Source organism: Condylura cristata, unplaced genomic scaffold (assembly GCF_000260355.1).
Source record: "Condylura cristata isolate star-nosed mole 26May11 unplaced genomic scaffold, ConCri1.0 scaffold00012, whole genome shotgun sequence".
Taxonomy (NCBI): domain Eukaryota; kingdom Metazoa; phylum Chordata; class Mammalia; order Eulipotyphla; family Talpidae; genus Condylura; species Condylura cristata.
Genome location: NW_004567113.1, coordinates 54999077 through 55016155, shown reverse-complemented (window position 1 = coordinate 55016155; position 17079 = coordinate 54999077). Strand labels below are relative to the sequence as shown.

The 17079-nt window shown below is 56.6% G+C and overlaps 1 protein-coding gene across 1 annotated transcript in view; it reads right to left on the bottom strand.

Moving 5' to 3' along the window:
• The window catches only part of CLNK (cytokine-dependent hematopoietic cell linker), a 63506-nt gene that overhangs the window by 3663 nt on the left and 42764 nt on the right, over positions 1 to 17079 (bottom strand). The window contains exons 11-18 of the mRNA XM_004681516.1: positions 15592 to 15619; positions 14589 to 14682; positions 12234 to 12315; positions 9742 to 9782; positions 9652 to 9659; positions 4560 to 4685; positions 3479 to 3556; positions 874 to 1029 (exon numbers count right to left, since the gene is read on the bottom strand). Coding sequence (XP_004681573.1) covers positions 874 to 1029; positions 3479 to 3556; positions 4560 to 4685; positions 9652 to 9659; positions 9742 to 9782; positions 12234 to 12315; positions 14589 to 14682; positions 15592 to 15619 — 613 coding nt within the window. The remainder of the gene's footprint in view (positions 1 to 873; positions 1030 to 3478; positions 3557 to 4559; positions 4686 to 9651; positions 9660 to 9741; positions 9783 to 12233; positions 12316 to 14588; positions 14683 to 15591; positions 15620 to 17079) is intronic.

The following is a 17079-nucleotide window of genomic DNA, read 5'->3' as shown; positions in this document are numbered from 1 at the left end:
TTGAACGGGTCTCATATGACTGGAACTGGTTTGAACCAGTATCAGCCAGTCTGAACTGGTTTCAGCTAGTCTGAAACTGATACTGGCTCTGACTGGCTGAAACGGGCTGAAACCGGTCCAGACGTGTTCAAACCAACTGAAACTGAAACCAAGTGATAATGGTTCTGACTGGCTCAAAATGGCTGAAGCCGGCTGCAACTTGATTTGGCCAAAACAGGTTAAAACAGTTCCGACTGGCTCAAGCCATGAGAAACCGGTTCTGAACACAAAAACAAGTCTGGCTGTCTGAAAAAGGCTGACTATGTGCACACCACTGAACCTGAAGCCCACACCGTCACCGAAGCCGACGAACACTGGTTCTGACTCGCTCAAAATGGCTGGAGCCAGTTCAGACCCGTTCAGACCAGCCGAAACAGGCTCAAGCCACTTGCCGACTCCCCGGTTAGTGTGCCTGCATGGAGGGTGGACGTGCTGTGGCACTGCTGGCGCGGTGACGGCAGTCAGCGGGAAGGCAGACCTATCGCTGCTAACATGCAGATGCGGTCAGAGGCGCCCCGGTGGGAGCTCAGCTCAGGGGTGGTGAGGGGAGATGGTCTGAGCAGGGCTCCCTGTGGTGGTATTTAGAGGCGTCCAGTGGGCAGCTTTCCGAGATGTCAGAGGCAGCAGGCAATTAGCGCCTGTCTGCAGTGGAGGGCAGTGGGGTGTGGCGTGGACGGGCGGGCTGTGGGTCCTGTCAGCTGACCTGGTCAGGCAGGGCCTGTGTTTTTGCCGAAGGGCTGGAGGGACACAGCATATCCCCCCAGCAGGGCGGTGCCCTTCCCCCTCATTTACGGTCCCCAGCCTGGGGAGGGCAAGCCTCCGGGTCATACCCACCTCATCTCCTCTGAGGCCTGTCCCCAGGGCAAACTGCTGGTTCTTTTCAAGGAAACGGATCTTCACGTTGTAGACTTTGTTCCCGTAAAACACCACCAACACGTAGGGCTCTGCTCTGGATTTGCTGGAACAATCTCGGACCAGGAAAGTGCCGTCCTGAAGCAAAGGGGAGAACAGTGACCTTCCCCGGCGAGCGCCCCCCCTTCCTCTGGCTGCAGGGGTGCTGCCTGCACCCAGCTGCAAAACAGCCTCCGAGGCATCGCCGGCAGTGGGCGCTTAGCGCCTGTCAGTGCCCGCCCGTCCGCAGAAGGGCTCTTGTTATTTGCTGGGAAGAAAGCCGGTCACCCCCTTCTTGCCAATCTCCCCCCACCCCGCCGTGCCCAGTGAGCCGCCTGCAACCTCATGGGAGGTTCACGGTCGCTGCTCAGCTGTCTATGGTTTCACCTCCCGTCCTCCCGTCCTCCCGTCCTCCCTCCTCCGCTCTTGTCTCTAGCCAAGCAACGTCTCCCAAAGGCTTCTGGGCCCTCAGCTTTAGGGTCACAGCATTTTGCCACCTGGAGGAAGACCCCTCCCCAGCAAGCTGCCATGTTTGCACCCTCCTGTTCTGCCTGAAGCGCAGGTCACTCCTGAGAGAGTGGGGGCCACAGTTTCTTGAGGGAGGGGAACTTAGCACAATAGGGGCTGTGTGGGCAGTGTCCATGCTGGGCAGGGCTTTATGGGGCCTTGAAGCCAGGCTGTCAAGGTGAGTGGAGAGGCCGCGGGAAGGCTTAGGGGCGGGCTGGGCAGACGTGGGGAGCCTGGGCTGAGCTGCAGCGAGTGTGGGTGAGGATAAGGAGCCAGAAAGCGGCTTGCGAGGCTGTAGAGAGGAAACCCCAAAGCTTCAGGGCCCAGGGGCCCAGCTGGGGAGGGCGGGTGCATGCGTGCGCTCGCCGGAGGGTGGTCAGCGAGGACCCTGCGGCTTGTAGGTGAGCCGAGACCGGCCGGGCTGTGGAGACGCCCGGCCCCCGCACCCACACCCCGGCTGAGCTCTGCGGCCGTGGCTCGGCTGTTACAACGCGGAAAACACCGACACGCAGGCCGAGGCAGCGGCCACTGCGCCGGGGCCGGTTCCCCGAGGCGGGAGGGAGGGCTGGGGCGCCACAGCCGTGATCCCGGTGCTGTGTGGGCGCACTTCACAGAGCCCCGAAAACGGTTATGCTTGGACAGTCGCTTTATCGTCCTCTGTGGGGCACATTTACAGACGTGGCTGATGTTTGTATGTACGCAGGCCCGGCTCCGGGGAGTAATGGTGATGACGCCACGTGACACGGACTTTACGCGTGACGGGGACGCTGTGAAGCCGGCAGCTGGGGGTCCCTGAGAACGGGCCTCAAGTCGCCCGACACGTGACACGCGTTAGCTCGTGGAGCTTTACGTGGGCTGCGAGGAGGTGACTCGCCCCCATTTTACAGGTTGGGGACTCAGGGTTCCGTGAAGCCCTCGTGTTTTGTGGCCAGTCAGTAGAACACTGAAAAGCAAAAACCAAACTGTTGCTCTCTAAGTAAACCAGGCTTCGGGGACATCAGGTGGCCTCGCTCACTCTCTGGGTCGTGCGCTACCACAGCGCTCAGTAGGCTACTGAACCCTTAAAACTCGAGCCCGGAACATGGTCTGGACGAGAACGGGAGGAGCAGGGCCCTCCGGCCTGGACTCCCCAGCACGGACGCCGCCGCCGACCGCCACCAGGAGGCGGCCGGCCTGCTGTGCAAACTGCACCCCCTTCCACGGATGCGAAACACACTTCCACAGAACAGACAACCCGAAAGGAAAATATGAATCCATTCATCTGGGCTCCGCTTCCTCCATGCACGGTGTGAGCAGAGGCTTCGCTCGCTGCCACTGAGGGGAGCCTGAAGAGGCCCCGAGTCGTGCATGCAGGGGCAGAGGCCCCGAGTCGTGCATGCAGGGGGCAGTGCACAGCCCTCGGGGCAGCAAGCCTGCAGCAAACAGAACAGGCGGGACGGCGTCTGCTCTGAGCCACGGAGATCTGGGGCTGTGAGTCAGCCCCGGGGAGGGGAGGGCGCCCCGGCCAGCGCCGGGCTGCGCCCGCGTGATACCATGCCGTGGCGGGGCCGAGATGGCCGAGAAGCTGATCACAAGCTCTGGGGGTGGGAGGTGACAGATACCAAGAACATCAACTCCAATGTGCTGTTCGGTGGCTGTCTGCTTATGACTATTTCGGCTTAATGTATTATAAAAAGCCTGCTCGAGCTGAGAGGGCAGAACGTCTCTCTGCTCTTCAGATCAAATAAGAGTCCCGCTTTTGATCTTCAGAATGTTTCCTCAGACTTGACTCTGCTATTTTCATCTACCAGAGAAACCTGCCCTTAACGCTGTTCAGGAGCCCGTGGGGGTGGCGTGGCCGAGCGGCGGCACGAGCCAGTCTCAGACCCAGAACTCGGCCTGAGGTCCCCCTTGCCAGGACCCCTCCCCGCCCTGGGAGACACAGGCGAGGCAGGAACCGGGGCGCCTCGCGCCCCGTGATGCCCATGGCCCAGGGAAGGCCAGAGATGGGGCCCCATGGCAGCGAGGGGGCCTGGCAGGGGCGGGGGGGGGGGCGGCTCACCCTGTTCTCCTTCATCAGCGCCTCTTCCACGGCCTGGCGACTGTATTCCCCAATGTACCACTCCTTGCGGGGAGCATCCTGCCATCCAGGCTGTGGTAGCTAAGATGGGCGAAAGACAAGTGTCATTCACTGAGTCGTTCCTGAAAATGGACTTTGGTCCCGTGTGAAACCACAGTCTGAGCTACTGTACAGAGTCTGTACAGAAGTCTCATCCTGAACCTGGAGAAGCAGAGCTCCGGGAGGTGGACACAGAAACAGCAACCGCAGCTTGGAAGCAAAGCCACTGACCGGCGTGTCCACCGTGGAAGGCCCCCATACGCCACCCCACCTGCGGAGGCCCTCCTGCACCGCCCTCCGCGTAGCCATGCTGGCCAAGGCTGCCCCTGCAGTGGCCAGGGGAAGCCCGTGCCGTCGGCTGGCCTGGCTGCAGAGCGGGCGGGTCAACGAGATGCCCCACTTCTGCATCAGCCCTCCGTGAGTGCTGTGGCAGGGGCCCGAGGGGACGAGGATCTGGGCGGGGCGCCCGGCGGCGTGTCCCTGTGACTGACAGAGAAGGGCTGCCACGGGTGGCGTCACAGGGGAAGACAGAAGGGACGTGGCAGCCACCGAGGGACGCTGCTGTGTCCCCTGAGCAGATGGGAGGGCCCCGTCCCGGGCAGGCTCACTGTAGGGGCCCGTTTGAGGAGGAGACGGGCAGAGACCAGGGCGGCCGAGGACGCGTCCCTCGCCAGGCCCCGCGCCCGCTCGCCTTCTCCGGCCTCGGCGGTGAGCTCAGTAAATGGTCGAGGTGGAAAACACGAGTGTGGGGTGTGTGGCTCTTTTGCCGGCAAAGCAAACGAAGTATACAAATCCCACGGTGGACGGGCTCATCGCACACCTACATTTCCCTGTTTTTGGGTGAGTGGGAATGACACCACTCGGAAAGGCGCCCGCCAGAGGCCCGGCAAGACCGCAGAACGCGCCGCGGGCCGACTCCACAGACACCGAGCTCAGCGCGGGCCGCCGCAGGCCGCCCGCTGGGCACCGTCCAGCCAGCTCCCGCTCGCTGAGCTCGCGTGCGCGAAGGCGCCAGAGTCCCTACCTTGTCCTCACACCTTGCCGGGGAAGGTCTTCTCCAGCTTGCGTTTTTGTAGCACAGCAGGCTCTCGGGGTCCTTGCGGCTGGCGGGAGACGGACATCTCTGAGGGGCACAGAGCTGCGCGCCCTCCTCACGGGCTGCGGAGAGTTCGGCGGCATTTGGAGCCGGTCTTGTCCCGGTCTCGGGTTTCCTGGCCCCTCCACCGGGCGCCTAGGCCCGCCACTCCTCCCCCTGTCGTGGCACCTTCTGGGCACCATCCCGCGGCCATCTGCGAGCCCCAGACCAGCCCCACCCGGCCCTGCCATTGGGCTTTGCTTCAGCTACTCCCAGGCGCCTGGGGTAAGTCCTCCCACCATTCCTGGGCACAAATCCCGACATTTGCTTTCCATCAGTAAGGCCCTGGGCAATCTTGGAGTTTCTCTACCCGTCTCTCACCTCCCATTGCCCTGCTCTGCCCCCAGTGGACACGGTTCAGTTTCTTAAATAAGTCAAGTTCTTTCCCAACTCAGGAAACACCGTTTTTCTTAACTGAAAAGAACTTTCTGTATTCGTGAAAGAACATTTTTTTTTTTTTAAACCTGGAAGAATAACTGGCAAACAGTGGTCACTGAGACTGGGCATCTGCTCCGTTTTATTTAAAAAGAACAAAGTTGAGTTTGTCACTTTGTGGAAAACAACTGGCAATATTTGTTGCCAATTATAAAATGAGACTTTCAAATGCAAACAGGAATTTAGAAAAACTTGCACCTGCCACTGGACAGACCCAGTGGTTGACTTTTTTTTTTTTTTAAACAAGGTAGGTGGTCCGGTCTTATTTGCAAATGTGATTTTACAAATATTATATATAAAAGTCCATAAACACTGGCGAGGTCTGTTCAGGTCTGTGAATCATTATTCCTCAAGGGACCCAGGCAGGGCACTAGCAAGACATCTAACAGTAGAGACCATGCGATCTCACATGGCACCCAAGCTTTAAGGTAATGTTCTGTGTCGAGTCTGATGTAGTGTTTTCTCTGGATACTTCAATGAAAGCAACACATTTCCACTGCAAGCCATTCCAGAAAATGCTAATGAGAGTTTCAGGAAATTAACACCACAAGGAAAGAAGCCTTGGAGGAATGCTAAGGAAAGAGACCCCTAATATATTGGCGATGTTAAGCAAGGATTAATTACATCAAGAAAATCAGAAAGGGGCCCTCCCTCATGGCACAAGGTGTAAAAGCGTAGCACTATGAAGCTATTGGCAGCCAAGAACTAGGGTCCAGGCCAGAGGTGTGTGTGGGGGTGGTGGTGAGAGGATCCCCCAGAGACAGGGTGGGGAGCAGAACAGGCAGATGTACTGACATACCTTGCTGAGGGGAGCAGCGGGCGAGACAGGAGAGGTCTGCTGCACCATGTGGGTCACCGCCTTGGTCAGGAATTGGACTCATGCTGCGGTAGCTGCTGATAGCTTTAGCATGTTGCACCACCAGGGTGGGCCCAATAAATAAATCTTTGAAAAAATGAAATAAATCATAAAGGTTTGAGGGCATCAAAACAATATGGAAACATGTTCTGGACAATAATACCATCTACGGTGGCTGAAGATGTTAGTGTGAGGGCGGAATGCTAAGCGAGCTCACCTTAGTCAGCCTTGAAACAGACCAAAGTTACACTCCTGGATGGCAACTTAACCAGAACTTTGAAGAAAATGGATGCTTGTGACAGAGCATTTTAGGTGGCCAAATACTACCGGAAATATTAGCCATATTCACATGCTGGTGCCGTGACATTTAGATCAGCTGTATGTTTGTTCTGCTACTTGGCTTCTGAAAGCCAAGTTTTTCTCTTAAGTTTACTGAGGAGAACAAAAACGACTCCCCAAGTTTTGAAAGTGTTAGTTTAATGGGTCCACGCTTCATGCGTGACTTAAGGGTGCCTGTTGGGAAATTTTGTGATTCAAATCAGAAGTTGCCATATATGACAACTGTCCAATCACTGAAATTTAAAAATATTCGTCATAGCAAGCTGACTTCATGCACCAGCTTGTGATCTTGAAAGCTGGAAGAATGTTAAAGACGTCTCTCTCTTAAAATGTTATGTGTAAGTTAATGCGCTTCATTTCCCAACAGACTGCTGAGTCCATACTTTACAATAGAAGCCTCTAGGTCTTTTCCATTGTTTGGGAAGGGGGTGTGAAGTGTATATTTTTAAAATTCAGGTATGTTTTTATTTAAAAAGTCGAGCCACTAAACCATAATGAATACAAAGGTGTGGACGTAGTAGGGAACACTCAGACGTGGAGCCAGGTGTGAAAGGCCCAGACGTGTGCAGGTGTGCGGTCACCGATATAGCACGGCGAAAAGGCGGGGCCCAGCGCCAAGTGAATCCTGGCAAAGGACAGCTAAGTGTCACAGTGCTTAAAAAATGAGTTTAGGGCCCTCCCTGGTGGCGCAGCGGGTTAAAGCGCAGCACCAAGAAGCTAAAGCCACTTCAGCATGAGTTCAATTCCCACCCTGGAGGTGACCCCCAGGGCGCGCAGACCCCTCCTGGCCCGCCCGCTGCTCCTCTCAGCAGTGTACTTCGTCCATCTGCCTGTTCTGCTCCCCACTCTGTCTCTGGTGAATCCTCTCATCGCCCCTACGCCTCTGGCCTGTACCCCAGTTCTGTGTGCATAAATAAATGAATCTTAAAAAAAAAAAAGGGTTCAAACTGTAAACTGTGCTGAAACAACACAGCGAGACTATCCCTGCAACAGCCGAAACTATTCAAAGCGGTGAAAGGACAGGCCGTGTTGGGAGGAGAAGCGAACCTTCATCCAAGCCCCTATGATGCAGCTTGTACAGATGAATACCCAGGGCCCTGAAATTATGACTTTTCCATGCTATTGTGACAACGGACTTAATATATTTCAATATTCAAGTGCCTTGCTTGAATATTCAGAAAGTCCAACTTGAACAAAAGCACTTGGGAACAGCGATTCGCTTATGTAGTCTATTCAGAAAGTGAATTAAATGAAATAAAACACCCCCCCCCCAATTTCCCCCTGAGGTTTTGATGGGGCCTTTGTTGAATGAATCCGAGCAGGTAACGCGAGTCTGAGGCGCTGCAAGTAGTTGATTGATTTTGCTCTGAAATGATGGCAGCTAATGTTTGAGAAATGTTCGTGACTCGAGCATTGCTCTTGGGTTTCAGGGGCTCCTTGACTAACCTGCCCTACCTGGACATGGGAGCGTGGCAGGAGGCGATCTGCCGAGCAGTGGAGGCCCGCTGGGGAGGTCTGTGTGGTGCTAATACAGCTGCCGCAGCGCAGCCTCATCACCACGCCACCTGCCGTGGTGTCCCCTGGGGCGCGTCAGTGACTACTGTTTTACATTTCCTCAGTGTGAAAGGCCTTCGCGCAGTGCCGCGCCATGTCTGATCCTCCCCGCCCCCCGGAGGTGCTGCTGCAGGGGGTGGAGACCCCTCCTGCTCTGAGGGCAGAGCGGTTGAGGGACGTCCACACGCGTCCGGACGCGGCTTACCAGCACCTGTAATGCGCTCCTCCAGACCATTTGCAAAATAACGTTACAGGAGTCAGAGCCCTGCAAACACATGTACCGAATGCACACAGAAGACACTTCTGAGCACGAATGCAAAGCAGGAAGGCGCAGCCACGCAGCACAGCAGAGCTGGGCCTTTCGGGGTCCTCTGCTGTTTACCTTTCGGCGTGAAGTCCATCTGTTCCTGTCCTGACAGCTGAGCTGGACTCACTGATCACATCACTACGCCCCTCGTTATCAAGCGGTAACTGCGTCTCGGGTGTACCCTGAGCCCCCAGACTGCTCCGTCACTGGGAACGGGGTGGGGGGGCGCACGGGAGCGGGCGCTGACTACATGGCTGAGGCGGGCTCAGAGCCCCCATGAAGGTCGCTCAGGAAGTGGGAGGCGCCTGCCAGGTGCTTAGGCACAGGTCAGCAGAGGGCAGGGGTGTCTCTGTTCTGTATTCTCAGGGCCAAGCCCAATGTTGGGTACCAACCAGGGCCTTGCACGGTTTTACTTCCGTATCAATAGACTTGAAGGCTCTGGGGGCCAGCGCTTTCTCCCTGTCCAGACCTGGGGCTCCTCTAAGCACTTCTGTCCCCGCGAGGAGAAGCTGTAAGACCACACACAAACTGTCGCTCTGGCCCTGGGCGCGGGGCTGGGCGCTGGACGTGAGGGCCGTCCACCTCACTGACATGCCCCTATTGCACTTTATTTTTCATTTGGGCATGATTTTGTCTCTCAAGTTCAGACTCTGGACACCTTTCTAAGTGATGACCCTGCTGCCTGTCCCTGGGACAGTCTCAACCCCTCACTGGCTCTGCCCTTTCTGGGTTGTTCAGTCCATGGACGTTCCACCCCGACTGCCTAGCCTTTAAATCTTCGCACCCCGGGTCCAGCATCTGGGATGCTGTTCCTGACATTTGGAGGTTGAGCCCAAATCACGGCCCCCTTTGCTCACCTCCACTTGGGACACTCACTAGCAACGTGTACATCAGGGCGAACGAGCCATTTCCTATCAGCTCTCCTGCCTATGACCTACATGAGAGAGAAGGAAGGACGTGGTCGAAGAGGGAGGAGTCTCTAATGGTCAGATGGAGTCACCTGGCCAGGGAATCCCGGCCACAGGAAAGGGATGGAGGAACGGTAAGATGCGTCCATCGTCTGTGACGTGTGACTTGGAGAGTGTGTCGATCTCGTGAGTTAACCTGACTCTAAGTGTCTTATGAAAGGGGGCTGGAAGTTCCAGGAACTAAGTCGCTTGAGCTGATCCTGCTGTAGGGAGCGAAGCAGACGTGGGGTCCGGAGGCCTGGACGGGCTGACACAATGCACCTACTTTGCAAATCCCATGCCGACCCATGGAACGGACACAGTGCCACCCTGCAGTGTCACTTGAGAAAAGGACTTTGGTTGTGCATGGGCAGGTGCTGTGCAGGCAAAGTGATGCCCCAAGAAAAGGGTGGAGATCACCCAGACGATGTATTGAATGATGATGAAACGACGTCACGCTAACACAGCAAGGTGCTCTCCATCAGTGACAGTGGCCTGGTCACGTCTGGACATACCAGCTCAGCGACACTGGGGCCTGAACGCTCTGTGATCTGAGAGCTGAGTCACAGAGCAGGAATACGGTCACGGGATGATTTACCTGGTAGGTCTGATTCTTACCTAAGGCGCTCTTACCCCTCCTCTGGACACTGTCGTTGCTCGTCAAGACTGAAGAGCTACAGGAAACGGTAGAATTGAAGGGTGTTAGTGTTTCCTGCCTCGGTAAGATGCCACCCCGATACTAGGCCATGGTGACGGCCAAGGTCACGTGGACAAAGTCCCTTAGGTGCGTGGAGGAATCCTGTGCTCTGCCAGGCAGAGAGGCTTGTTCTTTCTCCTTGTTCTCAAGGTGAACAAGCCCAAGGACACACTACTCCCCTAGAACCCCTTCCCTGAGTAGTCATCGTGATTCTTCACCCCGGAAGCCACCGGCTTCGACTTGCCTCATAACTACTGTTACTTTAGAAAGTGGTGGTAGCTGGTTGGGGCTCACGGTCCGCAGAGACTGACCCATGGAAGGAGACTCAGTCAGGGCCACAGCGACAGAGTCATTTTATTCCTTCTTGAAGTGTGAGCGAGGTGAGGGAACACTGTGGCTGACTATAAGGAAATCAATAACAGAAGGAAATTTTCATAACTAATCAAAGACAACCCGAAAAACAAGCTGCCTTTCTGGCCTCCACAGTAAAGTCATCCGCTGTTCCTCTTGGCAGGCCTCTCGATGCTGAGCCTCACTTCACACTTTGCTCTAATGTTCTGGTTCAGCCTGTGCTGTGGTCGGCCCTGCCAGGATGCCTCCAGGAGCTGCTACAGTTTAAACCTAGTTACGCGGGCCCAGTGCTGTTCCAGGGGCAACGCTGTTGACAAACTGTTGGGCACTCTTCCACACCAATGGAATCAGCTGAATATTTACATGGGTCTTGTCATTTGCCTGAGTATTTTCGTGGGTCTCGTCATTTCCATGAGACCTGGGGTCTCAGGCTTGCTGTAGGATACGTGTCGAAGCGAGCGCTTGCTTTGGAGGGAGATGCTGGCGGGTCACTCACACTACCTGTGCTGTCATCTGCCCTCGGGACACCAAAGATGCTGGCCCTGTTAGAACCAGTCACCTTTACTGGGAGCCAGGTACAATTTCATTGAGTATCTGGGGAAAACATCACCAAGAGCAAAATTTATCTGCTCTGTGATTTTTAGATAACGTTGAGAGACCAGGAGTCTTCTCAAGGACAGCGTTTATAAAAATAGAAGCCCCACCCAAAAACTAACTATGCTAGTCACGCAGCTCTTACATCTACAAACTTGTCACACGTGTGGCAGGCAGGTGGCAGCTTTGGGGGAACGGCAGATGAATAAGGCCTGCCCCCGCCCTGTGGCAGCCAAGTTTAGGGAGGACAGAGACTTGTATTGTGGTCACGATGTGAGCCGACCACAGAGGGTGGCAGCCTGCCCTGTGCTGGCAGAGGCCACTGGGCCCTCACAGGCTGCTCTGGACCTCAGGAAAGCCCTGGAGACATACTAACTGGGTGACTCCTGACGGACGAACAGGGGCTGGGCGAGGGCGTGTTCCAGTGGCGGGAACAGCATGTGTAGACTCAGAGGCAAGGAAGCATGCCTTATTTATTCTTCAAGAGAACAGAACTTCGATCCCCCGGCTGGAGAGGATGCCATGAAAAGAAGGTGTAGATGAAAATTCATGGCTCTGTAGCAGTCCAGGCAAGAGCTGATGGCACCTGGCTTATGCTGGGGACTGGGGAGCTGTGGAACAATGGATGGGCTCAAGATGCGTGGCAGAGGTGGAGTCCTGGGAGGTGGGAATGGATGGGAGAGGAACAGTGGGGACGGGAATGGCTCATTTTTTTGTGACGGCGAGCAAGTTTATAGGCGGGTAGTGCCGGTTTGGAGATGAAAGCAGAAGCCGAGCTCAGTTTCCAACATGATGCACTTGAGATGCCCATCGGCTCCCTCAGATAAGGTGCCCTGGCTGAGGGAGCGCGGCTGCGTGGTGGGGCAAGAGGTTTAGGAAAAGCCCATGAGCGCACCAGCGTCCCGTGTGGTGCGGGGAGGTGAGGCGCGAGGCGTGGACTGAGCCTGGAGCCAGGGCCAGGTGCGGCTGCCCGGCAACTGTTGGGGGCTCTGGGCTTCGTTTCAAGGAGGCCACCCCTAGGCCACCAGCCCCCACCACAGTGTCTCGGGCCAGAGCCGGCGCTTCCTGGACCACTGGACTGCGATGTAGACATCGCAGGGAACTGCTCAGGCAGTGGGTAGTCAGAGACTGCGTTTCTGTGCTGACCACCTGGACAGAACTAGTCCAGCTGAGCATGTGGTCATGACCAAGAGTAGGCAGAGATGGCCAAGTTCCAAGTCTGACCAGCAGCCATTCCAATGATTGATCCAAACTTCCCTGATCGTCAATCACTGGGTGCAGGAAGGACCACGTGACAAGCTTCAGTCCCAGGTGACTCACAGGTTTCTCTGGGATTCGTCTCATTCACAAAAGTCAGAGATTTCTGGTTTCTCAGGGAACTTTGGTGAGTCATTATCTGAGACAACACCTGGCAACACCCTCCCCAGTGGGGCCCCAACAAGGGGTTCTTGGCTTCTTACCTGGTCCTTACCTGGCTCCTTACCTGGTAACTGCAACAGGCACCTCTTGAGTATTCTGGTTTGGCCACAGGTGAGACAACTCAGGTTTCCCCTGGTGAGAAGGAGCTGCGCAAAGGAGACACATGATTTAATTAGTTGCAAGAGAAAAATGAGTAATACCATCAGCATCTACTGAAGCTCTAGAATTCCCCCCAATACACTCTGATCATTGGCGTGATCGTCAGTGCTTGCCGAAGCTGTAGCAGGGTATCTCCCACTCCCTGGCTCCTGAAACCACCCTCTCCAAGACCGTCAGATTTGCTCAGCGGCTTTTAGCTTCATGCACCGTTCGTGTTTTCTACCAGTGTTTATCTCACACACCTCGACGGGGCAGGTATTCTGCTGGAATCTGGAGAGACGATGGAAAACTAGAGGTGGTCCTGGCATTGTAAGTAAACAAACAGAAATAAGCACAAGGGCAGACCAGCTAGAAGACTACAGGCAGCGGCAGGCAGGAGAGGAAAATAAAGCACTCTCTGGGTAGGAAGTGACCACGTGGCCGGCAAGACTGTGGAGGAGGCCGTTTGAGAGATGAGAGCGAGCTGAGCTCACGAGGGGAGGGAGGCAGCGTGCAGGACGCGAGGATCGGCGGCCGCCTTAGAAGCCGACACCCTCTCCCTGCAGAGCTGGGAGTGGAGGCGGCCGCGTTCCTGGAAACTTGCATCCGACAGACACAAGCGAGTTGAACCTAAGAGCTACGCTGGGTGATTTAGGGCAAGGGGTTCCTAGTGCGGGCCCAGGCACCCAGCTTTTCACACCCCTCGTGTGATCAGGCACAGAGCCCCCCCAGGTCCTGAGGTTGACCAGCACTTCCCATCAGGCCTGCGCTTGCTCACTTTCCCCTCTGGCCTGCGGGTTTTGAGAAGTCCGGCCAGCCGCCCGCGGGGCCTGTGGTCATTACACATGTCGCTGATGTCTCCGCCCTTTATTTCCTCTTCATCATGGACAGACTTAATTTAAGCAGCCATCCAGAATCACCAAGGGCAGGTAATAACCCTGGAATATGAAACCCCATAAAACACTCTCCAGTGGTGAGTCTGAGTAATAGAATTAAGGAAGCGTAGCGACGGTGACGTGTCTTCCTATGGTCATTGTGCTGTGCTCTGCCCAAGGTTGACCACAAAGTGGTCACCTCTGATGGAATGGCGGTGTGATAGGCCGTGACGGGCCGTAAAGTCACTTCACGCCTCCCACAGCCACCCAGCACTGCCAAGGTCAGTCACTGTCAATGCCCCCGAGGCCTGCCGGGGCAGCACCCACCATCTGGACAGGGCTGAGCTCTAACAGGCAGAAGGACACTACCGGTGAGGCTTCGGGGTGACTGACACTGCCCCGTTCGTCCACCCGAGGCTCTGGGGAACCCGTCGGCTTGGGGCGGGCCTGTCAACAATGTCCTCACTCTAAAGGCGACTCGCTGGGAGTGCCACTTGCTGAAGGTCACCCTGTGACTGGTGTCGGGGGCCTTGTTGCTGTGCCATGTTGGCTCTTAGGCCTTGGCTGTGGACGGCGGTCATTGTTCCTAAGAGCAAGTGACCCTTTCGATAGGGTTGTCCTGGCTGCAGAGGTGGGCATGTCGCTGGCTGGTGCGTGTCCCCTGGCAGCATGCACATCTGTCCGGGCAGTGCCAGGGCCGGGGCGTGTGTGCGCGTGCGCGCTGAGGGCGACGCAGCAGCTGGAGAGACGGGACCGTGCCGTACCCCGGCCAGCTGCGGCCTCCCAGATGGCCGGTGACCGCCTGCCTCCTTGTCAGGGGCAGCGGCGCCGCCCACTGAGATCAGAGGGCCATTGAATCAACCCTGCGGCGCGTGACCCGTCTGGGCCGCTGCAGCGAGCACCTGCTCTCTGGTCCTCACACCCCCGCTCAGACGCAGTAACCTGCCTAAGGAAAACATGGCTGACACCGACGGAGACAGGATTCAACCCAGTGGCGTGAGGGTGAGAGGGCGGACGTAAGTAGTTTACCTTTCTCTGCTCTGAGGACCTGCATGGAAAAAAAAAAAAATTGTACATATATTGTTCATTGACTCAGTGATTGCGAATGTCACCTTGGGTGTGATTCGGAGTAACTGGTTCGTGGAGCTTGGGCAGGGTGGGTTTTTTAAGACATCTGCAAATCACTTCCTAAGAGACGGAAACGCCCCCACTTTCCGTTTTCACGTGTGATGTTTCCGGCGGGCACACAGCCTGCTGTGTGATTGTAAACTGCTTTGACTCTCGGAAGCAGCTTGACCACAGCCGCAAGGGGCCTGGAAGTCCGTATCCCATTCCGAAAGGGAATGCAAAGGTCTGCGATGTGGATGAAGTTCGTGTACGAGGGTGTCAAGCACCTCATGGCTTACCCTGCTGGAGCGTTGCCAGTGTCTCAGTGGGAACCTGAAAGCCAGGCCTGGCGCTGGACTCGGGCACGGGGATGCCAAGACGACACTGTAAGCTCTGAGGCGGAGTGAGGGACAGGCTGCCAGGGCGTAGGAGTCGTTGCAGGAAAAGTTCCCGCTGATGGGCAGGCTCCAGACCTGTTTGCATGCAGGTGTGTGTGGGGTCACGTGTGTGGGGGTCACGTGTGTGTGGGGTCACGTGTGTGGTCACATGTGTGTGGGGTCACATGTGTGTGTGTGTGCACGTGTAGAGGGAGGATCTGAAGAGTTGCCATACGATAGTCACAGAGATTTATTTAAATGATAAGGCTAGGATTAATTTTCTTTCTTTATGTCTATCCTGAAACTTTTAAAGAATGGAAGGAAACATACCTACATGGTTCTGATGGAATGCACCCATTTACCTCCCCAAACAGTGCCTTTCTGTTTTTTTCCTTAATAGTGGTGGAATTCCTGATCACCCTTCCTTAGGAAAATCTGCCCACTCCCTGGACTTGTATCCCTGCACTCAGCTCTGCTCTCGAAGAACTGACAGAGGTGCAGGATTCCGGAAGGGCTGGCCTGGCTGCTGAGGGCTTCCTGCAGCGCTGCGCCCCTGTGAGCGGGGAGGGCCCCAGAGCCACCCAGGCCAGCGCCTCTTCCCCTGGAGGAGGGAGGCGCCCTCTAGAGGGCCCCCACCTGGCTGACGTGAGACCTAGATGTCTGCCCGGGGTGTGAGCGTGGGGGGGGGGCGGCCCCCCCCCCCCCCCCCCCGCAGGCAGGCGCTGGCAGGGGGCGCTAGTGTGGTGGCAGAGGAAGATCTGGCTTTGCATTTCCTCACCCGTAACAGAAGAGTCATAACCCCTGGGAGTCGGGTGGTGACGACTGAGGCGCCAAAGGCCTTGAAGCAACCAGTATCTAGCCCTTCGCGGACACGTCACCCACAAAATTTCCCTCCTTTGTTTCCAAGGATGAGACTGCTACTTACCGCACTTAAGTTCTTTAGGTTGATCTGTCTGCAAGGCAAAGAAATACAGCGTGACATAAAACACAGTTCATAACGATGGAGATAAAATCATCCTGCGCTCTTAAAGACCTTTGGCTAGGTTTTCATGGCCAAATTAACAGTCTGAGGTCCACTGTGGCGTTTATCACTGTCCTATAAAACAAAGGCAGGTTATTTTTCTTCATAATTTTATAAGCAGGAGAGGTTATGACCCAATATAAAAGGCGGGGACGGGAAGGCGTGAATGACCTGGCGGCTCATTTTAGGAGAATTTGAATAAGTCGCCGCCCAGACCTCTGCTCCACGTTCGGCTTCACGGGCCCCGGCCCTGCCGCCTCGGGTTCTGGGCGCTCCGCGTTCTGCACGGCACGGTGTGAAGAGCGTTCCTGCGAGCTGTCAGGTCTCGGGGGCCCAGGAGGGCATCGGCGAGAGGAAGGAGCTCGCTCGCAACAGGGGACAGGAGACCCCCGGCACGGAGCCGGTACGCCGGGTCTCTGGGATGACCCCCGCGTGTCTCCGGGGGCCCAAGCCTGCGCTTCTGTGCACAAGCGTGTGTAGCGCCCACGCCTCACGTTCACGTCCTAGATGGTGAGGCAGGGGCGAGGGGGCTGGTGCTGGGTGGGGCTGTGGGGGATGTGGCCGAAGGCCAGGAGGCACGGGGGTGTGGGGGTGACAGGTGCATCTGTCTGCGGGTGAGAAGACAGACGGGGACAAGGAAACATGGAGACATTAATGAACCCCAGTTTCGGTGGGAGGTGTTGGTGTCCCTGCGAAGCTCCACGTGCACCCACGGGAGGGTCCCGGGCCTGCGGCTCCACCCTGGTCTGGGGTCTTGAGGGAGGAGGCCACTGAGAGCCTTTCGTTGGTCCACCCCAGCTAAGACATCTGCGCCCTGCCTGCCTTTGGCTGGGGCAGGAAGAAGACCAGGACAGATGCCCCTGGCCTTAATTACCCGGGGGCAAATGGCGGCTACGCTCAGTGTCCTCACTGCTCAAAACCAGGCGAAACATCATCCAACAGGGGATTCCGGAACAGTGGCACGCAGGCTCAGAATTCCGCCCCCGCCAGCCCAGCTCTGCCTGGCTCTGCGTGGCCGGGGGGTCATCTGAGCACTGTCCATGACTGCAGGGCTCCCACCAGCGGTGGTTTCGTGAGGCCGAGACTTAGCAGGCCGCGGACGCTTCCGGGGCAGCTGGGGCCCGCTGCCAGGCGCCCACCGCCTGCAGCCCGCGGCCCTTCTCCCCGGTTACCGGGAGGAGCGTCACAGCGGCTGCCCGAGCCCCCAGACCCTGCTCGCCGAGGTCCGGGCTGCCCGAGCCCCCTTTGGCTTTTAGACAAAATGTCCCCGTGCCATTCTGACGTCCGCATGTTCTCAGATAGCCGGTGGGGCTCCAGTGAGCCTCCCTCCCATACCCAGTTAGACGAAACAGCCGAGCACCCCGTTACGAGGACGTCCCCGTCAGGCTTCTG